Source organism: Lampetra planeri, chromosome 11 (assembly GCF_965212315.1).
Source record: "Lampetra planeri chromosome 11, kcLamPlan1.2.h2, whole genome shotgun sequence".
In the NCBI taxonomy this organism is placed as follows: Eukaryota; Metazoa; Chordata; class Hyperoartia; order Petromyzontiformes; family Petromyzontidae; genus Lampetra; species Lampetra planeri.
This window is the reverse complement of record NC_136117.1, coordinates 2,942,660-2,968,590: the sequence shown is the minus strand read 5'-3', so window position 1 is coordinate 2,968,590 and position 25,931 is coordinate 2,942,660. Positions and strand designations below refer to the sequence as shown.

The 25,931-nt window shown below is 45.9% G+C and overlaps 1 protein-coding gene across 2 annotated transcripts in view; it reads left to right on the top strand.

The window, feature by feature from the left end:
* The window catches only part of LOC144721212 (glutamate receptor-interacting protein 1-like), a 338,853-nt gene that overhangs the window by 205,112 nt on the left and 107,810 nt on the right, over nt 1–25,931 (top strand). For both annotated transcript variants that reach the window (XM_078598644.1, XM_078598645.1), the window contains 4 exons: nt 2,960–3,043; nt 4,340–4,415; nt 6,129–6,274; nt 23,026–23,173. In XM_078598644.1, coding sequence (XP_078454770.1) covers nt 2,960–3,043; nt 4,340–4,415; nt 6,129–6,274; nt 23,026–23,173 — 454 coding nt within the window. The remainder of the gene's footprint in view (nt 1–2,959; nt 3,044–4,339; nt 4,416–6,128; nt 6,275–23,025; nt 23,174–25,931) is intronic.

Sequence of the window (25,931 nt, the reverse complement as noted above, 5' to 3'; positions counted from 1 at the left end):
TTTATTATGTTTTATTTTTATTATTTTATTATTTCCCTTCTACGTGACTTTACCGAAAGAACCAAGAATATGAATCCCTGCAGTCACGAAAGCTTTAAATCGACACCTATATAAGGGCAACACTGGAGGGTATTTTCAGATATCCGGCAACTGCCTGATGATGCTGGCTGTGTCTATAGGCGGAACCTCGTGCTCATTCGTACTCATTCGTAAAGGTAATAAACGAGCACGTTTGTTCCAGCGATAATTTTATTAATTGGCTGTCAGGCGAAAGAGAGTTTACGACACACTTTTTACTTTCGAGATCTGACCCAATCATAAATTATGAATCGATACATTCGGTTGTGAGAGCCAGCATGTCCGATGATGATTATTTTGTTCCCTTTGTGCTTCTGTTCCTATTTCCATATATGACCACTTGCATTCAATACAAAACCCAACGACGTAGGAGAATATGTTTTTGGAACGGTTGCCTGTGATGCCACTCAGTCTATAACCTTCACAATTTGGCTTACAGTTGAGAGTAAAAAAAAACTAAGAGTTTGAATTATTTTTTTCACATGGCAAATGCACAAAATGTTCACCTGACAGATGTGGGCCTAATTTTGCTCATTTTTGGTTGGAGTGTTGTACTTGACCTAGGCTTAAATGTCCCCTCAGGGTGCACATTAACGCGTAAGTGCTGTCTGTTAAGGAGAGACAGGGCTTTCACGTGTTAAGGTTATAGAAGTCAGCGCAAGCCCGTGGGCTTTATGCACAACCTAATGCTCCCCGATGAGAAGAATAAGCATGTGTTTGAAACGGCTGGCTTTTGGTGGTGATGTTACACGTAGAGTTTTTAGTGCGACAAGATAATAGGAGGAAGGGATAAATAAAAAGGTGGGAAACTAGGAAAAGAGACGAAAAATCTTGATGGCACTCATGTAACAAGAGTCACAGCCACAACAACGTTGATGAGACGGTACACGTGCTACTCGATCAACTGTCCCTTTCCGTAACCTGAGTATGAATTTATTAGTCATCGGCGTACCATCTCTCGGATCATTAAAATAACATTAGTTCCATTTGTAGAAAGTCAACGGTGGTGATACTTACATATACTGTCTCCTGCCTTGGTAATGTGGGATTTCTACCACCATCATGGGGGCTGCTGGCAGTACAAACAAGCAACAACTTTTTGAACGATTTTTGTTGTTGCCAAGTTAAACCAAAAGAGATCACGTAACCAGACAGATAAGCCATTGCATTGTAATTTAAGCCACGTAGCTTGTACCATTACAGGCTTTTTGGAAGTTTTTTTCTATATAACATTCTTGCTTGTGGCTACTTGCCCAGAGGACAAGTTTGTTTCTCGAACAATTGATTTTTCCAAGAATTTATTGTATAATTGTTTTAATGAGGTGAATGCAAACACAATTATATTCACCGCTGGGGCGAAGTGTCCTCTGCTATTCTACACTTCACTGTGAAGTGCCGTGCTGGGAAAGATTATAGGTCAAGGTTATGTTGACCTTGTCACTGCCTCAAGGTATTTTTTCCCGGCTAAAGGAAGACCTTTGCAATGAGCTATTGCTCATCAACCCCGGCCCTGTGGTTTAGGAGGCACTCGAGTTAGACATTCAAATCAATAATTCATCTGTATTTGATATAGTGTCTTGTGTTCGATCAGGCAAATCTCAAGGCGCTCGAACCATGTGCAGTGACGGTACAAGGAATGGGGCCTACCGTAATTGCACAAGCCAGCCACTTGCAGATGATACCTTTTCGTATATTTTCACGTAGAACTGTGACTCTGACACAGTCGTCTTGTTTGGCAAGTGACTTCAGTCAGTAAGGGGGTTTTTAATGGTCGTTTTTTTTCTCAGTAGATGAAATACTTTGGTAATTCCCCGCAGAAAAAAAAATGACTGTACTCGGAGGATGCGGGAATTGAATGGTTGACTACACGTTTTTTTGGACAGTGTGGAGCTCACTGATAAATTGAGAATCCTCTAAGGCAGCGAGTTGCCGCAGTGGATACTTTCACATTCCCGCCATAGGAATGTGGAATTTACATCTTTGGCTCGGGGCTGCCAACAGCACTGACGCTTGCTTGTTGGAACCTGGATACTCGTTCGCTGCAGGGCCTAGGCCCTCCGAAGGTAAATGTCGAATGCACGTTCTAGAGTGCAAGTAGGTTGTGGCCAAACGCGATCGCTCCGTGCAGTGGAGTAACGTACGTGTAAGGAGACATTCACATCGCTTGCAGCTCTCCCTGTTTACAATGACCTTGGAACGATTTCCTCTACAATGTCGTTTCTCTCAAACGTGTACCTATGGAATATGCCCCATTACGCGTATGTTCGAGTGCTTGCAGCAACCCTACACAGCCCGTGGCGTTTTTCGCTGCAATTTGACTTCAAAGCAGCAATTTTACTTCAGAGCAGCACTTACCGTGGTCCCTTTTTGTTTCCATCAATAGTATCACAGCTTGGTAGAGACAGAAGCACCTACTGGGGCAGAATCATACCTCTGCATCACATTACCTTCATTGCTTAAGGAGTACTTCAAACGTTCACTTGATGTTTACTTGTAATGCTCCATTTGTAAGGTCGGTTTATTTTTTACTTTCGCTGAAACTCCTGGTGCACGCGATTTATAACTCTAGGGTGTGCGTTCTCCAGAGTTATACGCACAATCGTAAAAACTTTAATCCCTTTAATGTATATTTTTCCAAGCCGGTTTCTTGCAAGAGTGAGGCAAACAGTGTGTGATGGTTGGGAGAAAAAAGAAAATTCAAACTTTGTTGCTGCACACAACCGAGATGGCCCCTCTCTCGCTCTCTTCCGCGATAATATGGGGTCCCTGCCTGCATTGTGCTTGCCAGCAGCGGGGCACCAATGAAAAGTATGTTTGTGTTTAATTGAAACTTCTTTCTCGTCAATGATTTTTTTCCCCCCACGTAATTTAACCTTTGCAGCACTCGATGGGACTTCAGTCGTGCACAAGACCATCGAGATTACCCTGCACAAAGACGGAAACAGTTTTGGATTCGTGGTCCGAGGCAAGTGTTGTGTACGGAATTATTTTTCGTGTTGTTGTGGAATTGCAAACTCCATCCTCCACATTCTGATTGTGATGAAACGACTCAATGGTTACCAGGCCACACACACGCATTCTCTCTGATCGCCCCTCATAGACAGCATTGACAAGAGTAGGAGGTTGCATACCGTACTTGCATGAGTTAAAATCCTGACCAGGATTTACTCAGCCTGACAGCATCATCATCGTTGTTATCCTGCCCACATCATCCCTCTTCGGTCGGTGACATCAGCACCACAGGCTGCAGTTGCACCATGTTTGTGGAAAGTGGTTTCCATAATCGAAAGACTGATTTCTGCCGTAGTTAATATGGAATTTCCACTGTCGGTTCTGAACCACCAACAGGGATGAGCTACTGCCCACTAATTCTCTCCTTACAAACAGCTTTATAGATTAGTGACGTTAGTTTGTCATGTTTTACCACTGCTCGTTTTTATTGTTATAAACAAAGATGTCATTTAAAGAGTCGGGCAATAAATTGCTCTTGGTGCAAGCTTCGGCATTTATATTGAGCGGCTGTTCTAGATCGCCACAATGGCGAGATGTTAACAACCTCGCCTGGTATACAGGAGGTCGTGGGTTCGATCCTGACCCTACCGCCTGTATATTTGGAGTTTGCATGTTTCTCTCCCCATTGTTGTGTGGAATTTTCCCCGGGTCCTCCGGTTTTTCCCTCCACATTTAGAAACGTGCGTTTCGAGTATTTGGCTGTTATAACACGTGATGAGCCACTTTGTTGAATTATCATGTGTGGCCAGGTCGCTTCTGAAAAAGAGCTACATAGCTCAGTGGTCCTTACCTGATAAAATAAAAACATATCTTATAGTTGAGTAAACAAATCTGTATTGGCCCGCAGTTGTGAATATCGCTGAACGCCGCTGCAATCCATGCGAGTGGTGTCGTGGCAGATCGCTGTCGACTCACTTTTGCAGGACTTGAGAGAGTTACAATTCTGGCCAGGAATTAACTGAGCCCATCACTTCTCCGAGGTCAACAAAATTCACGTAAATATTTTTGTACTCGACAGTTTTGCTATCCAATGAAGATAGTAGCTCCCGGCACAAGAATGTGGAATTGTTTTGGCGGGCTCAGTGGTCATCAAGGGAGAGATATGCACAACTCCCGCACTCGTATAAGCAGCAAAACGTTCTACTTTTAGGTCTAATAGAAGCTGACGATGAAAGAAGAAAAAAAAAAACTCCGGTGCGCCCGTTCCAAGTGAAGCACTCTGACAAGCCGACACTTTTGTTTCTCTAAGGCGGCGTTCAGTCCGACAAGAAGAAGTCGCGGCCGATCGTGGTGAGCCACGTCAGGCAAGGGGGCCCAGCTGACAGGTACGCCTCCGGCCGTCACCCCCAATCTGTCTCGCCTGAACATTTTCCAACAGCGCCCGATGATCGAGTAATGCTTAAGTGCCAGCTGCGAGCGTCGCGAGATGTCAGCACAGACAGCTGTAGCGGGGGCCAGATGAAAATGTTTAATATGGCCTGCGCTTTCTCTCTGCGTATAAATTATGTATTAGCCTTTATCCAGAGAGCCATGTTCTCCAGGCCAGAGTGGGAACAGGCGGCTGTGTTGGCTCGTGTGTCAAGGTATGAACCCAGGCAAGCTCTGAGACCCTTGAACCCGAGTCACACGGCATGAAATTTGGTGAGCAGCGATGTACGGCTCTTATTTGGCTCGTGGAAGTTGGTGGATCGAACCGTGATCACAATGTGAGACAGTCGCTGTTGGGTTCGGTGCCTCTAGGATGCAGTATGACAATTAGGCTGCTAACCTTTTCGTGAATTTTCTCCGACAACTTTTCTTTTTTTTGACCAGCTTCCTCCCACGTTCATAAATATGCCGGGTGGTGGTGGCTCTGGGTGCCGCGGTGGCGAGATGTTAACTATCTTGCTTGGTTTTCAAGATGTCCTGAGGTCGATGCTGACCCTAACGCCTGTATATTTGGAGTGTGCATGTTTCTCTCCCCGTTGTCGCGTGGAATTTTCCCTCCAGATTTAGAATAAACGTGCGTTTAGAGTATTTGGCTGCTATAAATTTACACATGATGATAATCCACTAAGTTGAGCTATCATTTGCAATAGCCAGGTCGCTTCTGGAAAAATAAAAATAGTTCAGTTTTAGTTTTTTATCTGGAGGCTGGTTGGACTTTGGATCGCAGCATAGGAGAGGCAAATCGGAACGATACTATAAATGTTGTGCTGTATATAGCTCTCCCGTGTGTTCTTGGGTTGTACCGAGTGTTTGGCATGATTTTCCGACGTTTCACTAAAATATTCTGGGAGGAGCTTCTTCAGGAACTGAATTCACCTATTCAGGCGTTAATTTCATCTCTCCGTTGCCAGCACGTGGAGCAGAAACGTTGGAAATCGTGCCGACTAAAACGCGGTGACACGTGGAAGGACATTAGAATTGGTTAATCGAATTTTGTGCTTTTTAATAAAAAAAATACTTTGGCAATTGCACTTGTACAAGATGCACAAAGCTCTTTGCATCACAAAAATAAATAAACCATTGACCAAGGGGATAAAAAAACTCAGAAGTTTTGGAGCTAATCAAGAGAACCCGAAAGCAAGAGAAAATAAAAGTGCGGGGCGTTGAGGCAGGGATAAAATGGCGTCGCCGAATGGCGACCACCGCTGGGGCAGGGCGTTCGCTGCACGGCCGGGGAGCAGCGCAGCAGAGCGCACGGCGCAGTGTGGCGTGGAGCAGGAGGAGCCGCGTCCAGGGAACGCACAGGGGGCGCAACCCACCGGTCGAACGATGGGTGGGGAACTTGTGTAGGATAGAGAGCAGGGCAGCTTAGCAAGACTGTCAGTGGAGTGGCACCACGGAGGTTTGCAACTAAGGGGAATATCTGAAGCCAGGTGGCGGGAAACTACGAGCTGGGTGTGAGCAACTGCCAAGAGGTGTTTCAGTAAAGAGAAAGCGGTGGTGCGTTAGTCGCAGCATCATTGGCATTGCTCCTGATGCCATCTTGACCGTGGCAGCTGTCACAAACTCTCAGTCCGCCCTGTGCCCTTGTCCCCCCCCCCCCCACCCAGGGATGGAACCCTCAAGGCAGGCGACCGCCTGCTCGCCGTGGAGGGAATCCCCGTGCAGGGCCTCTCGCTCTGCGAGGCATCTGTCGTCCTCAAGCAGAGTGGCCAGGATGCCCGCGTGCTCGTTGAGTACGACGTCTCCGTCATGGGTGAGCGGAGGGGCAGCCCGTTGCGCGCGAGCGTACAAAGCAACGCGCTGACGCCTTTGGTGTGAAGGAAGAGCGGTGGCGTTCTTGGTGAGGGGGCCATTATTCCGCCCCGTAAATTTTTTATAGGAAATCTTTCGGGCAGCTCTCTCCTCTCTCTCTCTGGTCTCGTTTTTTTTAATGAAATGGGTGTTTTGAGCACACGCTTACGTGCATACACACATGTAGGTGTGTGTATGCACGTGTCTACCTCTGTGTGTGTATGTGTGGTGGCAGTGTCAGAGCGGTGACCCGAGTTCGATTCCTGCTCACGACCAACATCAGTGACGATTATCTGAGCCGGTCTTGGGCCTCCCTTAGGTCGACTCAGCCTGAAATGAGTACCCGGTGTGAAGAAAACGCTACGAGGGAGACAAAGGCGGTCAGGCGTGGTGCTGGCCACCCACTCCCCCGTGTGCTGTGCCGGCCTTCCTAGGTGCTCAATAACATCACTTGCTTCAACAGTCTATGTGACTAAACAGGGATATTTGATGTTTTGTGTGTGTATGGACAGTGGTAATGCAGTGCTTTGATTACTGGACTACGTATGTATGTTTAACTTATTTCGCACCGTACGTAGACTAGATTATATCCAGTAGCGGATTTAGACGTATTCGTGTGGTATCTGAGCCTGTTCTGCGTGTGTCCTCGCTCAACTCAGCGCTAAATGTATTGCCTGATGCAATAGTTGAACGTGAGCACTGAGGAGACGCAGGCAGCTGAGCGTGGTTGTAGGCCACACCACGACCTCGTGTACTGTGCCAGCCTCAACTGATGTTCACCAACAGCACTGTCCCCTAAGGTCTAATGTCACTTTGCATTTGAGAAGCAGTAACACAGCGTCTTGAAACATTGCACTCCGATCGCGGCAGCCGGGATTAAATGCCTAACCACACGCAATACCATTTGCAATTGGTTTTTGCAACTGCCATGGCTCTTGGATCGATTCAGACTCAAATTATTCGTACTTGAAAGCAACAACAGAATGTGGTGCTGGTCGAACCATCTCTCTAGTTCTCGTTTGTGAATGTGGATGCCTTGCCCAATATATATAATCAAGAAACAAAACAGCTCACTTCCAGCAAACGTATGGGTCACACGTTTTACCCGAGACATGGACCTCGTTAACAATAATTACACGAACCGTTACGTCGCTGCCAAGTTTGTCCTCGTTCGAGTTTGCGCAAGGAGGATAAACGAGCGGATCGATAAATGACCCGAGCGATGATTCCTGTTCCGCTCTCTGTGCTCTCCGCTCACCATGGAGCATGCTTAACAATGATAACCAAACAGCAGTCGAACAATCGGGCACGCACAGCGAAAACGGAAAAGATTCTTCTCCTCGTCCGTCGATTTCTCCACTTCTGCTCGGTTCGTCGCTGCGTCACCTGAGGCGCACTCATTGCACACAAAGTTATTGCCACGAATGAACCACAATACCTTGCTGGTCTCGCAAACTCCGGTCATCCTCGCAGCAGCGGCTTTCGGCTCGCCATCGAACAAAGACGGTCACCGCATCGTGCGCTTTCAGATGCGCTTCCGTGGCCGTCTGGAACGCTCTTCCTGCCGATATTAGGAAGCCACTGGAGCTCTGCACTTTTAAATAATCTGGAGTGAAAGCTAATTTATTTATAAATGTTTTTGTGTTTAGTTTGTTGTCCTTCCCCCTCACCTCCGATTATCATGGTTGACTACGAACGGTGAGAAAGAAGTTAAACACGCACACATACAGTACATACTGAGACGGCTTCTGTCCCGTCCAGCGGTTTCATGTTTGACATCCAGTCAGATCGTGGTCATCCTCTTCCCCTAGCACCTTGCAGTGTTTCCTCCATCGTCATAGTCGTCGTCATCACCATCATCATCCTTTCCAGCCGGCCACCACACTTTACCTGTAAACGCTGAAAACAGAAGACTTGGGCGGGGGAAAAACTTTTATGCAAGACTTAGGAAACACAATTGACAGTTTTTAAAAACAACTCACATAAGCAAAAAAACAAACAAACAAAATGGGCGCAGTGTATTTGTTGGCAACAGCAGTCGAAGTTACAGCGATTGTGCTGCCGAGTGCCCACTGCCATCGTGCGTTGGCATGGCATTGGTCTTGAGAGCAGCCAAATCACTGCGAGGCCCAAACCTACTGCCACGCTACCCAGTGAATGGACATGATGAAAAATACTAGGTTTTCCCTAACTGCCAATAAAACAGGTGTTAAGATGTTCAAACGCAAAATTGATAACTTTTGCAAGGCATTAAAGGTCCCATAGATTGTATCATGACAGACACCGTTCAAATGATTATTATTTTCATGTTGGCAATTTTGATTTCAATTCTAATGGCCTTTTGAGAAATGTCAGAACAAAAGAGACGCAGCATTTACTTCCAGAGGGGTGATGCTTTGCCATACAATTGCATTCATGTCGCGTGTACTCGAACGATGCCGACAAACAAAGAAAAATATCCCATATATAGCCTTAGCAGGCTGTTGAGGCAAGTGCTGTTAGTGAGCACCGATGAAGGCCGGCACGGCACACGAGGGGGTGGGTGGCCAGCACCACGCTCATTTACATATACACTCAATCAAACATGCACACACGCGTACAACCACACCGTTGGTTAATAATATGGAGACTCCTTTGATCAAGAGCCTTGCCAAGGTTGTCTCAGTGAATTCACTGCTGGGTTTTATAATTTAATATAAATGAAGATTTGCAGTTAGGGTGAAAATCTATCGCGAGAGTTTTAAAATTTACTAGCTGTAAACCTGCAAATGGGAGAAGTGTTGTGAACTTAGAGTTCTACGGTAGTGTAGCAATAGTTTTGTGGGTGCGTGTAGTGGTTAGCGCATTGTGCCACGAATCAGGCAAAGCAGAGTTCAATTCTCGCTCGCAGCTAATAACAGTGGCGAGTATTTGAACCGGTCCTGTGCCTCCTCTAGGTCGACTCAACCTTAAATTTGTACCGGGTGCGGTATGTAATCATCAGCACTGGGGAGACAAAGGTGGTCAAGCACGGTGCTGGTGCGGAAGAAGTTCAGCATACGGTGCATCTCGTCACATTCGTCAGGGACCTTAATTTGTGAGGGGCAATGCAGGCGGGGGGGGGCAGTGTGAGAGCAGCTCACCGAGCTGAGCAGGTGGTCGACCATTCAGACCAATATCGGTCAGTTACAGACTTTTTTATTTCACTCTCAATTCCACCAGGAGCCGGTGCAAAGACGCCACAAATACAGTTGGTGTGATACACTCAAATCTCTTTGATCTCTTCAAAACCCCGGGCAACCGAGTTCTGCGCATATTGCAGTTTCCTTGGGTGGTGGTGGTGGTGGTGGTTATTGCAAGTGGCCTGAACTCTTGTAGACAAGGGTTGGAGGATCGCACACATGTCATGAAATTCCCTACCCCTGGGTGTCAAGGTATGCACGTATATATGTTGAACTTCTTTTACGTTGTACATAGCCAACCACGCTGTACACAAAAAGTAGTACTGGAGACATGCGTTTTCCAGTGGCTTCCTAATATCGGAAGGAAGAGCCTTCCTGATGGCCGCAGAAGCACATCTGAAAACGCGTGATGCAGTGACCATCTTTGTTCGATGGTTAATCAAAAGCCGCTGCGAGGATGACCAGAGATTGTGTGATGGTTTATGCTCACTGGCAAGAGGTGCCATACCCTGGCTCGCCAGCTGAAAGCAGTGCAGCAAGTGGACTAAGTGCCTTCCGTTTCCATCTCTATGGGGATGGAGTGTTGCACCATCGATCACGTGGGTTTTCTCTCCAGGTGTTGCGGTTTCCTCCCACTTGTATAATAAATGCTCATTAATTGGTTAAAAACATCTTAAAATGCAAACTCCGCATAGCAGTACCCGTCTGAATAAAAAAGTAAATTATAATTTTTAAGGACATTCTTTTGATACATACGCCAGCAAGCAAAGCATTACCGTGTCACAGTAGGCGGGAGGCGATGTTGCTACGTGGCTTTACCCAAATAGTTTATTTGCGATTACTTTTCCAATTTGGCAAAACTTGGACCGTGACAGCGGCACAAGTGGCCTACTAGTTTTAAAATACCGTCACGGGATCTTTGACGTCCACTGTGAAGCAGATAGTGTGCAATTTGTTTGGTTCATACACCCACAGTATTGTCCAGGGCAGCAGCTGGGATCGAACCATGAACAAGTGGCAAACTGCACTCCCGCTTGGTTGTCAGTTTAATACGTAGTTGTAGTAGGCTTTCATGACCAATATTATCCATAATAAAGGTTTTTTTGGGGGGTTACATTGCGTAAATATACATGTGTCGTTAAACCCGCCACCAACCCAAGGCAGCCAATTAAGTAAGGTTTGTCACTTACACAAAAACGTGCTGATTAGTTACTGGTTCAGCTCACCGCTTGTGTGTTGGAGAGTAAATCCACAACATTTCAAATTCGAGTACGATATTTTGCTGGTGATTACAACCAGCAGCTTCATCAGGCGATTAGCCAGAATTTTGACGAAGTCCTCCTTTTTCGGTCTTAAATAGTGACATCACGGCTGTCACTGAATAGGCACAATAGGTTTTGGCATACTCTGTGTACGTGTGTTTACGGTCGACAGCTGTGACTCCGATAGCTATGTTGGCCACTACAGACTCGCCTTCGCTCTTTCCCCTACACTCCGTTTATGTTCGCCATACATTTGGCCGCAACCAATGCATGGTGATGACCCATCCCCAGGTCTTCAGCTCCACTTATAAGACGAATTGTTTGGCGATGCTGCTGCGTTGGCAGTGGTGCACAAGCACAATTAACAGCAACAAATCAACAAAGTCATCAATAACTCTATGGCCTTTAAATACAATTTTTTATAATTGCCGTAATATCAGACAATGGTCCTTCTTGACAGGACGTGAACAGAGGCCAGAGAGGTAGAGTTAATAAGGGTTGGATACCAGATTTAAGATAATTGGGCCTGATGGGAATTACATTTTTACAAAAAATAATTGTTTTATAATGACCAGTTTTTTTTTAAATGAGCATGTGACTAGTTTACCTGTTAGTAACGTTGAGACGTCAATCACATTCCTAGTCTCTGAAAACAAAAGAGACAGCGACGAGAGGCCTTTATACAGGCGAAGGTGTTTGCATTGCATCACGTCCACACGTTAGCGCACCATCGCGCGCTGCTTACGGTGCCCGTGCGGCGCAGAGGCGTTATAAATAAAATTAAAAGGAGGAATAAACACTTCTCCCCCCACCCCACACACACATTAACGTAAGGCAACAATGACTTACGCTCATGGGCTTGAGAAATATTCCTTTTTGGAGGGAGGATTTCGCACCTGTTCATTGGAGGAGGCGTTGGGATGCGAGCCTCAGGGAGCTTGGGATAAATTAGCCAGGGTGGCGGCAGGGGGACAGAGAGCCAGGTGCTTTGTTGATACCATGGGGCACGCAGTCTTTGCAATAGCATCTAAATACCCTGATTCCATTGCCTCGCAGGAAGAAGAGTTGAATCGGAGATGGGGCAGGCAGAGTGGCGAGATGCCAGCTGTTAGCACTGCCTTGTCAATGGCAGCAGAGTAGCTATACCCTGCTGTGTGTGTCTTTATCAAGGGCAGCAGAGTAGCTGTACACGCTGCTGTCCGTGTCTTTATCAAGGCCAACAGTGTCAGTTTGGAGTGAGCCCACGATGCACAGTGGGCAGCAGGGTGTGGCTTGAAGGATGTGTGTCTGCTGTTTTGTAAAGGCCAGCACGATGGGCTTAACCCTTTCCCATCCCATTCTGATACACCATCAGTTTTTTTTTTCCAATTACATTTTGGTGTCATTAGACCTCATTTGCCAGTACCAAAATATAATAAGGGTTTTTCCACTTTTTTCTCGCAACAAAACTGAAAACTTTTTACAAGGAATCATGTCTGCATTAACCACAATACTTGTGGTCAAAATGCAAAAAAAACCACTGATAATATATGCATTGTCCTTGAAACTGATTGTCTTTGAGCTGTACGCCTTTTGGTGTCCTCTGGTCTAGCTCCAATTGAGACGAGGCTCAAAAGAAAGCCGTCTCTGGTGTGGACCAATCAGTTTCAAGGACAATGCATACATTATCAGAGTGTTTTTTGTTTGCATTTCGACCACAAGTATTGTGGGTAATGCAGACATGATTCCGTGTAAAAAAAAAGTTTCAGTTTTGTTGCCAGAAAAAAGGGGAAAAACCCTAGTATTACATTTTGGTTACGTATACGTACATAGAAACTAAAATAAAATAACTGAATCGTCTTCAGGTCGGCAGACACACTGTAGAGAGCGGTCGTGTCGCTACAGTTCTCTGTGGTGAGTAACAATGTCTTTGAAAACAACTGCGCTACTACGCCTCCCTACATAAAATTAACGCTGAACCGCTCGCACATTCCGAGATTCAGCGGTGGACGGGACCCGCACCCATTGACTTCCAGACACCTCGGAGCGGTAAAAAGTTGAAATGCTTCGTGGCTGTTTTTTGAAGGGGCAGCTGGGTGAGTCCACTTGGTTGTGTGTGCCTCCATAAAGGGCAGCAGTGTGCGCTTAACAAGTAATGTACAGGGACTCCTCTACTTACGAGCATTCGACTTACGAACATTCAAGATAAGCGTACAAACCTGTCCTTGTGTCCAGTTGCCCATTCGGACCGAGAGTCGTAAGTTCAACCGCCACGCAATAAATTGCGGTGGTGGCATCTACGTCTGCAGAACATGAAGAACCAGTGGCATCTACATCTACAGGAGATTATACAACTTTTAAAGCCATCCCCCATGTTTAGTGTACATGCCGTACAACATGGTTGGAATCGACAGGAGTAAAGTTGGTCTTACGAACAAATCGTCTTACTAACAGACCTCTGGAACCTAACTCGTTCATAAGTAGATGAGTTCCTGTACAGTACTTGTTGCACACGACTGAGGGCAGTAGTTAAGGGTTTTATGTCATTTGAACGCATTCCCCCACAATAATTTTCCCATTTAGTTCGAATACATCTCTCATTCTCACATGAATATACTTATTGTCGTGTTAAGTTACCGTCTTCTCTCACGACATCTCTAACATCTCTCTCATCTGCACATCTCTATCTTGTCCGCATCTCTCTTCTGTCATCTCACTCCGTATCCATCCATTCTCTGCATCTCCTCTCTCTTGACTACACAACTGCGTCTCCTTCGTAAATGTAAAATGAAAGACAAGCCACAGTGTGATCGTGGCCTTGCAACCAAAACCATGGACCGTAGAGTAAACCACTGTAGCCTGCGCTCCTTCAATGGAGGAGGAGGAACAGCAAAGCTACCTGAACTCCGTCCTGAAGCCCTCTCGTCATGGCTAGCAGACCTCGACATTGGCATCTAGCTCCAGAGCATATTGCCATACGCAAAACGAGAGTTCTGATCTCTGTTTGTTGTCATCTCACGACATCTCTATCTCCTGTCTATTTATCGTTTATCCAATCACTTTGGGGGTCTGTGGGGGGGGGAGGCCCAAATGTATTTCTGGCATGGGCCCCTAAAGGCCGAGCATTACCTCTGTGGAGAGGAGCGGTCGTGCGCCTAACCCAGTGTCATGTGACCCTGTCAGCTGGTAAGCACCGGATCATCCTAAGCCCATTCCTCCGGAGAGGGCAGCAAAACCATTAAGAGGGTCTCTCTATTCACGAGCGTTTGCCTATTGTGTGCCAGTGTCGTGGTCCAATTGCCTGTCACCGCCACCACCACCCCAAACACGGCATTTGTATTCCGAATGGGGTGCACAGAGTGTATTTTGCTGCAGCTATCTGCAAAGGGACGGTGTTCTGCAAGATGTGGCCGTGCAGTCTAAAACTACTGAGCGTCTAAGAAACAAGATCAGCGTCACTTTCAAACTGGACGTAACGCGATCGGGAAGAGGCAGTGCAATGCAACACCATTGTACGGAATGAGCTGCAAGCTTCAATTCGACTGGCTTGCGGACTGTGCAGAAGGGAAATTAACAAATGTACTATGCCCATAGGGTCTATGAATTCTGATGAGTTAATCCTTCGCGTGCACCAAAGAATATCAACTGTTGCATTTTTACGATTAGATAAATCTGCCCGTTCTGCTTAGTTCTGCGTGAGAGCCCACTTATAATATAACCACTTTGCGGAGGAGAGATGCACTTAACCGTAAAAGGGGAGATTATTAATATTCCATTCTCATAATTCACCTTCTGGTTAATGTCCACGGGTGAGGTTTTGGCCATGACGCACTTGAACATGCCACGCAATTGCGCCTGCCTTGCCAATGATGCCACGGGCTCTTTCATGCCCCCCATTGCAGCAGATGGCATTGCACTGCTCCATTTCCAACAGCAGCATACACACACACAAATGAAATTAATACATAGCGTGCAGCGCTTTGTCAATCCACTGCTCGATGAAGGCGTCCCAGCACCATTAGGGTCATGGGTGTTTTTTTACCATACTTCACCACGCAGTGATCGTGAGTGGCACCGCGGTTTGAACCCGGTGACCCGAGATAATTTCTCAGAGATCGTTAACATCAGTGACAAGTGACATCTAAACGGAGCCCCCCTTCATTAACTGACCAAAGTGGTGAAGTGTGGTCAGGCAACCATGATGGGAGTCTTTCTAGTGAATTATAAGAGATCTCAAAAAAATACGGTAGATATGTTACGGTATTTATATTTATGGTATCCAGCCCTCAATCATTTTGGTTAAAAAGCTCTACTCACAGGCAATATCGAAATTCGGAGTCATCTAAGGACATCATCTCTCAAAGTTGAGTAAAGTAAGTACTGTACCACTTTGTTGGGAAGTCAACGACAGATTGATCGATCCCCACCACGAAGCCCACCGCCCATTGGTGGTGCAGCCGTGCTGGCCAGACGGGCATCATTATCATTACAGTCTCTGTTCTCCTGTAACGCTGCGTGCTGTTTTCATAACAGCACACGCAGCGTTACATATATATGCATCGCATATATAACGCGATGAATGTATTAGGGAACACATTTTTTATAGCGCTGGATGCGATTTGGATATAACAAGATCGAGTGAACAGAACGACGTCGCGTGAGTAGGAATAAGAAATGGATGTACGGCTGCCTCGGCGTAGCATCGCACAAGGCAGGATGCTGCTGGATGCTGCTGGATGCTACCCACGCACCTCAGTCTTTGTTTAGCCTGCGTGTGCCTCTCACGTGTTATCGCGGGCTGTGATTTACCCTATGTTATATTTTATTTATAATCACGCGATTTTTCCATAACGCGGTGTTCTTCAGGAATGCAACTACCGCGTTATAGGAGAAACAGGGCTGTACTTTGGCTCATTTGAGCAGGGGGACACTTTTCCTTTTTAACTTTGTTTAAAAACGTGGTTACAATTGTTCCATTTGATCATTGCACGAGTGTTGTGAGAAACAATAGCAGAAGTCACCACATTCGCTGGTGTATTTGTTTTGGCATAGTGAGATCGTTTAATGTGAATTCACCCTTGCATCTGTGTGAAATTTGATTCTGTTCCTGAGTATGCCAATATGTTCAGACTGAATGCCAATGTTGAGGTCTGCTGACCACGAGCAGCAATGAGATTACCACTCCTGTAAATGTCATTAACCAGGAGTCTTAGTTTATCCTTGAAGGCTGCGTTTATTTTAGTTAGTGTAACACTTTTAACGAGGTATGTGGTAGACATTTAGATATACGTTAAGCAGTCCAATTTGACGTCACACGTTTTGTTGTTATTTTAATACAGTAGAAAGTCTTGGCAATTAAGTCACCACTCAAAGTTATTTCCCTGATGAGAGGCGATTGGTGCAGCACTCATCTCTGTCGTCTGCTCTGAGCCAGCGGTGGAAACTCCACATTGCTATGGTGGGAACCGCTGTTGACCTCCGACAACGTGGCCCTCGTTCCATTGCCCCTGGGTGGCTGATGGGCTCCGTTAATCTCCCGTGGAGATTTTTTAAAGAACAAATACAATTTTTAGTAAAGGTTTTTTTATTGTAACAGGAACAACACGTTGGGTAGCGAAAACAACCGGGCGAAAGCATCCTCGAGGCACACAGGCCTGACGCGGTCGATCCGTTTGAGGAGAAAGCAGTGGACCATGGGAGGGGGTATGAGTCTGTCGCCCCCTCCCCGATGGAGATTTAACTTTGCGCTTGGGTCACCTTGGCCAGGTGATGGAATTACTTCCCATGATGCATGCAACATTGGGCCATCTGGGCCATGTGGTTGGAACCGTTGGGCCAACGTTCTGCTTTTACTGGGTTTACTCAGTGTTTCTAATCCATTGATTTGTGTCGTAACAAAGTTTATTTATTAGTATGTCGATACAAACTTATTGACATAGATTCTGCACCTTCAGTTTCATTGATATGTGTAGTTTAATACAGGTCACTAATTTCCGTCGCAGTGGCACCAAAAGTATCTGTACAGTGACACTTATTTATACCCACGTTGCTGTGCTTTGCAATTAAATGTGGTTTGTAATTTGTCGCTCAAATATGTACTACTACTTTTCAAAATGGAAAAGATACTTTAATTCCACTATTCTGAAAAAATAATTTGCTACAATAAATTGCAGGCAGTCTGCCCTCAGATGAAAAGCACGGGAGAAAAAAAGATCAGACTGTCTTAGCAATTTAAAACTGCCTCTGAAGAGAAACGGATTTCAGTACAACCCGCTGGGCAGGACGCGTCGATATTTTAGAAGAGAGAGGTCAAGGGTGGGTAAAATCTCCCGTGAGTTTCTTAATTCCCTGTATCCAGGTGCGGCTGTTGGCTGACGTGCGCCCTTTCACTCGTGGGCACAATGAGTGGGGAACCCACAGCAGCCGTGGAGGAAGGTTCTCGGGGCCAAAACGGCGACGTCAGTTGGGTGTAAAAAAAAAAAGTATGCGCGTATCTCCAGGCTCAACAGACCAGGGAGTCGGAACTGAACCGGAAACCAGAACCACAATTGACCATTTATTTTTTTGGAGCGAATCCTAAAAACCGTTTACTCTGGAACACCCCCCACGCCGTTTTGAATAAATGTACAACAAATACTGCGGGAGGGGGGGGGACTTTTTAGCTGGGGGCGTTAAAAATTACAGTGGCCGCAATCCCTCAACCAATTCCACTGCCATTAACTGCTGTGTTCGCGGGCACGTTAGCAGTGGCCCTGCCGTGACTCGTTGTTGGCCACCACGGGAGGCGTTCGGTTTGCTATCTTTGAGATAATGAGCTATATGTACAAATTTGAACAGATTTTTAGGTAATTATTGTAAATTGGGTTAACCCAAGACCGATTGATTTTTCTAGCCATCGAACAAAGATGGTCACCGCATTTCACGCATTCAGATGTGCTTCTGTGGCCGCCTGGAAAGCTCTTACTTATTCTTAGGGTATTTCGGTAAAGCCACATAGATAGAACAAATAATAAAAATAATAACAATATCACGAAGTTTTGTAGAAAAATATAGCGTATATTCTCAGCAGCTCTCCCGCTATATTTTCACCTGAAGACGATTGCTTGTGTTGCGATCGAAACGTCGTGATATTGTCATTATTTTTATTATTTGTTCTATCTACGTGGCTTTACCGAAAGACCCAAAGAATATGAATTCCTGCACTCATGAAAGCTTTAAGTCAAGAGTTTAACTCTTACCTCTGATATTAGAAAGCCACTGGAGCTATGCACTTTTTAATCTAGATTGAAAACTCTCTTTAACTTTCTTTAGAACTGATTTTATCATTTAATTTGTTGTCCTTTCCCTGCACCTCCAAGAAGCACGGTTGGCTACGTATGGTGCGAAAGAAGTTCAACATACATGCAACTCAAACTGCACCCAGGATGTACAGAAACTTTCCAACAGCAAAGACTGCTTTTGTTTGGTGGTGGAGGTGGTTGGTAAACATGTGGGTCACATGAAGCATGAAACATTTTAAGTCTTGAATAAACAACTTTGGGAGTACACGATGGGGTGGGTGGCCAGCACTTGCCCCAACAGTCTGTTCAGGTTATACGGGGGATCTTTGTCTTTCTGTTTGTTTTATATGTATAGTGACATTGCTGGATGCCACCATGCTGTAAGTGCAGTACTGGCCCTAGAGGGGCACGGTGTGTGTGTAGTGACATCGCTAGATTCACCAGGCTGTAAGTGCAGTACCGACCTGAAGGGAAGGTAGGGTAAGGCCATGACAGCCTGGTTGACCCGGGAGGACACGTGACCGGATAGAATGACAGAGGGGCCCTGAGAGGGGGCTGTGAGGGTCACGTGATGGGAACCGAGGTTCTTCCTGAAGGTTCTGGAAAAGGGGCGTGGCCAGGGGCGGAGTCGGCCACGCCTGAGAGAATAAAAGCCGAGTCCCGAGAGGGAGCTTGGCTGTCCGTCCCGGGGAAGAAACCCTTCGTCTACGATCTTCGATCTTCAAGTCTTCCAGCACGTGGACCCGGGCAGTATGCTGTTGGTCCCAGTCCGAAGTTGATCGTTATCCTGTAACTTGCGTAGTTAGCCAGGGTGGTCACCACCCTAGGTCGTTGTCTTGTTAAGAGGTAATGTTACCCCGTTGTGTTGAAGTAATAAATGCACTGCCTCTGAGTTTAAGTGTGCGACTAAGTTGAACCCATAAGGGAGACGGGATACGAAAGGAGATTTGGCTGCATTGTGTTACAAAACACTGGGACGAGCCAGGCCTGAGGTTGACATGAGGAAAAACGTTCGCCAAAGGAGTGGAAGAGATCCTGAAACCTGACCCCACTTCCAGAGAGGTGGGGGAGGACACCAGGCCCCGGGGTGAGGAAGAGATGGACGGGCACGGGCATGAGGGATGGTGAGCGGGATGTAAAGTGGGAGGGATGAAGCAACGTCGCAAGACTACCGTTGCGGAGCGGGGGGGGGGATGTGACACATTGAATTGGACCCCTGCCCTCTGCTGCCCTTGTTAGCACACACTTGCCCTGTTAAGTCAGTGCCCACATGTGAGGCAGTCAGGAGACACATTCGCTGGTGTGCACATTCTTGAGCTAATATGCCAATGATGAGATATATTACACCCACAGTTTATGTGGGTAGGAGGCACGTTCCCTGGGTACAAAAGCGCATCTCTGATATAATATGGATCAGCATCATCAGCCATGGTTAATCCACTGTTGGCTGAAAGTCTCCCCAAGCCACTGCTACCTCATGCAATTTTTAACGTGCTAAATATATTTCACAGACATAAATTAATTTGTCTCTTGAGGTGCGATAGCCAAGAGAGCTGGAGCCTCGAGGCATCTCTTGAAAGTCGGCGTAGATTGAACGCTGCTGTCGCTGCCGCCGGCAGTGTGCAGTGGGATGATGGCATTCCGGACGGCGTGGGCTGCCACGGAGAAACGACGTCCAACGGTGAGAGTCCCGGCCCTCGGTGTAGAGAGAAGGCCGGGCGGGGGGGGGGGACTCAGCTATAATCAGTCGATAGCCCTCAATGCATTGTGATACAAATGTCTTTGACAGCAGACGTTCAATCTATTTTTTTAGCAAATGCTTTTGCACGTGACTTTCATATGGTGAGAGCACCAGATACACAAGGTAAGTAATGAAATGCGCGCATATGTGTGTCGGCGGTATATTGTGAGTGGACGTCAACCCACGTAGTCACATACCCGTGCGACAGCCTCGCGGATTACGGGAGGAATTACCACATCATATTCATTCATTATGAGCAAGTGTGGAAAGTGACTGGTGGATAAATAAATCCACGATAATTCGCAGATACAAGGTTAAGAATCCATAATGGTATAATTGTAAATGTGTGATTACTCACCAACACAATAGTAACGAATTGGCAGGTTTTGTTTACGTAACAAACCTGACTAATTGGCTGTGTCTGTTGGTGGCGGGTTTAACGACATATATTTACGCAATATAACCCAAAAAAACCTCTTATGCAAAATATTGGTCGCGAAAGCCCGACTATGTGTTAAACCAAGGTTAGAACGTTATCAGGCCCAAATGGCACAAACCTGACGTAATTTTACGTCAAATAATTGTTTACATTTATTAGACTCGTATAAAAAGACTATAAACAGTAAAAGTCCTTTGTGACAAAAAAAGTCACGTCAGCACAGCTCGTCTGTGCGACGTAAATTAACTTTTTTTTTTAAATAAAAAATCGAAACCTTATCTCGGTCATTTCCCTGCAGCTTCGCTCTGCAGCTCCTTGATAGCCCCAACTCCACTTCCATGGGTCACGTTTTGTGCCCCCCCCCCAAGCGTTTCTGCTCCGTCGCGGTGTGCGGTGGATTATATAATTACAGGAGCAGTCATGAACCGCCATTATATTTGTGAGTTGAGTTACAGGGATTCACATGACCCTTGCATTCTGCTGCATTTCTCAACGGTCTAAGGTCAGCCAACCAGTAATGTATCCCATGTCGTCCTGACGGTCCTTCTGGTTGCGATGTGATGACGTATGTCGTTGTCCGGTCATTTCTGCAGCAGCAGGAGCTTGCGGAAACGTGGTCAGATAGAAACTCGTTTCATGAACTTATCTATAAATTCATTACACTGCATGAATCATTTAAAGATGTACTTATATTCCTCTCGTGATATGATGAAGCAACGCTTGAACTGTACACTTATCTTTTGGTCCAATAAAATGAAGGAGCACATGTAAAAACGGAATGAATACAAATAGAAGCAAATGCACAGTACCTTCACTATAAACACACTTTATACTTAGCCAGACAAGGGGTATGGCTATTAGAATTATTATGTACATTATGGCGTTGTGGTGTGGTGGGTTGATGGCGAGGGGGGGGTGTGATGGCGTGGTGGAGTGGTGGGATGGTTTGGGCGGTGGGGTAGTTGTGCAGCGAGTCGCACACTGCAACATGAGTCGAGTGAACCGAGTTCAATTCCCAGCCTTGGATATCATCATCGGTCGTAAGTATGTGAACTGGTCATGGGCCGTCCACTTCATCTACCCGCACTGACCAACGTGGTGAAGTATGGCTAAGCAACCGTCACAACCGAAACAACGCGTGGAGCAGGCCTTCCTCCTGCAGTCGTTTGAAGGAGGGCTGCAGGTTATGATTTAGTGCATTTCATATATAGGAATATTACAACTCATAAATTAACCTTATGGCGGTACCCCAGGGTACCATAGTACCCCGGCTCTCACATGTGATGCAGTCATTTTTAGTCTGTTGATGGTCGGTGATGCGGCAATCGACTGATCTCGACGAGCTGTACACTACGATGAACCACTACGGTGCGTACGAGCGTTCAGGGTTTCAGCGCAATCGTCCTCGCTGCGTTTCGACATCGTGGAGTGGCACCGATTTCGGATTGATTGGTACCCCAGTCGTGGAGTTAAATACACCCCTGGGAAAAAAGTGTCCCAGAAATAAAATATTTAAATGCCTCGGCCATTTTGTATTATTTGGTACCCCGGAGTACCGCCATAAGGATCATATATTCATTATCGTGAACCGAGAAGGCATTGAAAAGGGGTGCGCAGAGGTGAATGAAGAGGAGACCCCAGAAACTGTGAGTGTGCTACAGTGTCTGGCTCTTGTGAAGGGAGTGATGGTGAGAGGCCTGGTATGGATGAATGTTGAACTTCTTTTGCACCGTACGTAGCCAACCGTGCTAAATGGAGGTGGCGTGTGAGAGCGGTAGTGTGTAGTGGTTAGCGCGCTGCGCTACGAACCCAGCGACCCGGGTTCAATTCCCGCTGACGGCCAACACAAGTGACCATTATCCTAACCGGTCCTAAGCCGCCCCTAGTTCGACTCAGCCTCAAATGAGTACCTGATGCCATGTGTAAACATCGCCATTGGTGACTGGTTATTGGTCGTGGTGATGGCCACCCATCCCATCATGTACCGTGCCGGCCTTCATAGGTGCTCGCTGAAAACACTTTCCCCAAAATCTGTGTCGTTTGGTATAAGTGGCAGTGGCCATGATCACATCTTAATCGAGTGAGGCAGACAATTCCTTAATGACATCGGACGACTGTGGACTGATTCTGCTACGTGGGTAAATGTCAGTCCATTGCCACATATATTGTTTTCCATTGCTTTTTTATGTAAGGCGCAAAGGGCACTTTAGCTGTTGCCCTGCGTGTCATGCGCCCGTTCTCTTTCGTCTGAGTTGAGTAATGATGATGGATGATCCTCTCGCAAATGTTAATTAGTCATCTCTGTGCATAACCTTTCAGCCTCTGGAAAACAAGCTGGGAAAGCCAATGCGGTTAGCGAACGAGTGCGTGCACATTTACATATTCGCACAGTCGGGGTCAAAGAGTCCCTAGAGTGAAAACATAAGATTGTTGCAATAACCTAACACTTTTGTTTTTAATATAAATAAAAATATATGTGCAGTGATGCCAAGGGCACTCCCATAATTTAAAGCATTTTGAATGAGGGCCTAATTAAATAAAAAGAACATAAACTCTACTTGAAATATTAATACAATTTCAATATTTGAGGTCTCAAGGGGGAGGGTGATTGCCCCGCTCAATACAACTGCCTTCCCGGGCAGTGCCGTGGTTTGGGACGTAATCTCCACAGTTTGACGACTGAAAGCTAAAATTCCTGTAACTGGCGCCAAGATCTCTTTACAGTAGCCTGAGTGCAAGCTCAACACTCGTCGGAGTATGGAGACACTTCAAGTTGCCCCCCCCCCCCTCCGTTTGTCCCCACAATGCCTGATGAGTGCACGGTCCTCTCTCCCCCCACGGCGCTCGGCAGAGAGTGTGCAGAATGCCACGGGCCCGCTGCTCGTCGAGATACGCAAGACATCCGGGGCCAACCTGGGCATCTCGCTGTCCAAGGAATCGTGCGGAATGAAGCAGATCTTTGTCATCGACAAGATCCGGCCGGCCAGCATCGCCGAGAGGTGTCACACCGCCACCCACCACCCGCCAGGGCCATGCTCCGCAAGCCTGCCGGCCAGTGTCCCGCTAGCGAAAAAGTCCCGATGATTATAATTAATAATGGTTATAATACAGATGCACAGTGATCCGTTATTTGCTCCCATTCTCAAAAATCACTTTTGGCAACGTTTTATTATGAGGGGCGCCACGGTGGCAAGATATTAACTAACTCGCTTGGTATACAGGAGGTCGTGGGTTTGATCCTGACGCTGATGCCTGTTGTATATTTGGAGTTCGCGTGTCTCTCTCCCTGTGGTTGTATGGATTTTTCTCCGGGTCCTCTGGTTTTTGCTTCCACATTTTGAATCAATATGCGTTTCGAGCATTTGGCTGCTATACATTTACACGCGATGAGCCACTTCGTTAAACTATCATTTGTGGCAAGAATTGCTTCTGAATAAGAGCTACATAGCTCAGTGGGCCTTACCTGATAAAATAAACTCGTTTTTTTATTAACAGTACTGACAACCCCTGTTCGAACGTAAATTTAACCAAACCGACAATTATTTCACAGCTACGCAACTACTGACTACTGACTCAGCACCGAGCCAACCATGTGTTGCACCACTGCATCCGTAAAGGTTCCGTCATCAGCATAAATCTGCATTTACGTCGCCTCGTTGAACAGAGAAAATAAAATACCATGATATTTTTTCCAAAGCCATATTTTAAATGTGCTGGGAGGGGGGAGTGTCCGGGTCCCCCCACGAAACCCAGTGGCTGCAGCCGTGCCACCCGTGCCACTGCTTATGAAGCTAAAGCACGGGGAGCGATCGATGAGGATTTTTTTTCAATTCAATTACTCACGCGGGCCGCTGACATCAGGAACGGTAAAGCACCGAAGCCCTGCGCTGCAGCGTCGCGGGCTGAATGATGTGTGGTAATTACTGAGAACTGCTGTGTTCCTGCTGATGCGCTGACAGCGGGTGACAAATGGTCTTTATCCAAAAACAATGCCTCATCAGCGTAATGAGCCATGCGGCCGTGTCAGCGACGCGTGTGGCTCATGCCGGGGGCGCGAGTGAGTGAGCCGGGGCTTTTGGGCTGCGTGCCCTGTCGGGCCGTTTGTGAGGGGATAGCAGGAATCCCATCGATCGGTATCGGACGTTTTCGCAAGGCTTATGTTATATGGCACCATGTTCCAATACGAGCAGAAATATTACGGAAACGCGGCTGTCTGTGACAAGCCGGCAGCAGAATTTTTTTTTTTAAGCAGACGTTCGGTTCGTGACGAGCATTGAGATTCGTACTGAAGCAATTTGATTAATTACACCACGCGTGCAAATGTTTTGCATGTGAGTGCAAAAAAACACACTTCACGCACTGGAAATGTTCACGAATTCGGAAACCTGTGTGAGAGGTTATGCTTTGAAAGATGTGTATCCCCATACTCTTTGGTTCTTTCAGTAAAGTCACGTTGATAGAAAAGTAATGTAACTTTACCGAAAGAACCAAAGAGTATGGATTCCTGCAGTCACGAAAGCTTCAAATCATGTGTATCCCCGTTTCATTATTTTGAATGTCTAATTAAATTATGGCGATTGCTTTTGAAATTATGCAATTGCGTATTTTTATTTATTCAATTTAAATCAAACTAAATGTTTTACATCTCCCCTGACATGCTACACGTACAGAGCTTGTGAGGTGAAATCCTGGTCAGTGGTTGACTCAGTCCATCATATGGGGTTAATAAAATGAACAGTACTTATGAGAAGTAATCCAGAGTTGTTCAAAACACACCCCTGCCATAGGAATATGGAATGGCTGCTACTTTTAGGGTCATCAAGAGCGATTAGCCCTAACCATTGCTCAGTTTAACAGGGATACATTTTTACTCATGATTATTTTCAAGCTGATTGATGTGATTGCAAGGTAATATTGTCGTGGATAGTTCTGTAACAATACTCATGGTCATTTTGCATCTTTATCCATGAAAGTCTTCACAACTGTTTTCTTCAAAAATTTCCTTCTCTGTAAATTGGGCCAACTTGATGTCACTGTGTAACACATTTTTTTTGTCCCAGGGTAGTACGTGTTATTTCCTAATTGTTTATGCCTCAAAAGTACAGAAAATGGCTATTATTCCCCACAAACTTTGCTTATGTGACCAGGACAGTGATATTTAGAGATTTACCTATTTTACAGAACATTCCAGATAGATTAAGTGCTGAGTAAACTTGTAGTAACTTCTAGAATATTCTAGAACTTTTCAGTAATATAAATATTAGTATAAATACAGGGGCCTTAAGCCCACCAGTTCAGTTTAGTTCCAGCTGCCTAAGTGGATAAATATCTGCATTTTTCTGAGATGGCATCAAGAGGCTGCAAGCATCTGGCAGACGCATTTTGCTATGTCTGCGGCCAATTTATCAAGACAAGCGTGAAAAAGTACTATGTGGAAGCATCTGCTAAGATGTGTGAGGCCTCCAAGGCATATGTCGGCATGCCTGTCAGGGATAAAGACAAACCCTGGGCACCTCATTTCACCTGCAAGTAATGCAAAAAAACTCTGGAAGAATAGATGGACAATTTTTGCTCTAATTTTTTTTGCAAAATGTGTTACAATTATTTAAATTGTCGAAGTTTTTCATTTTAAAATGTTTTACAATTTTCAATGTTATTGAAAAAATATATCATATATGAAAAATGTTGCGAGAATCTCTGACACATTAGTCATGGGTGAAATAAATGTATTTTTATAACCCCAACCAAAAATACCTC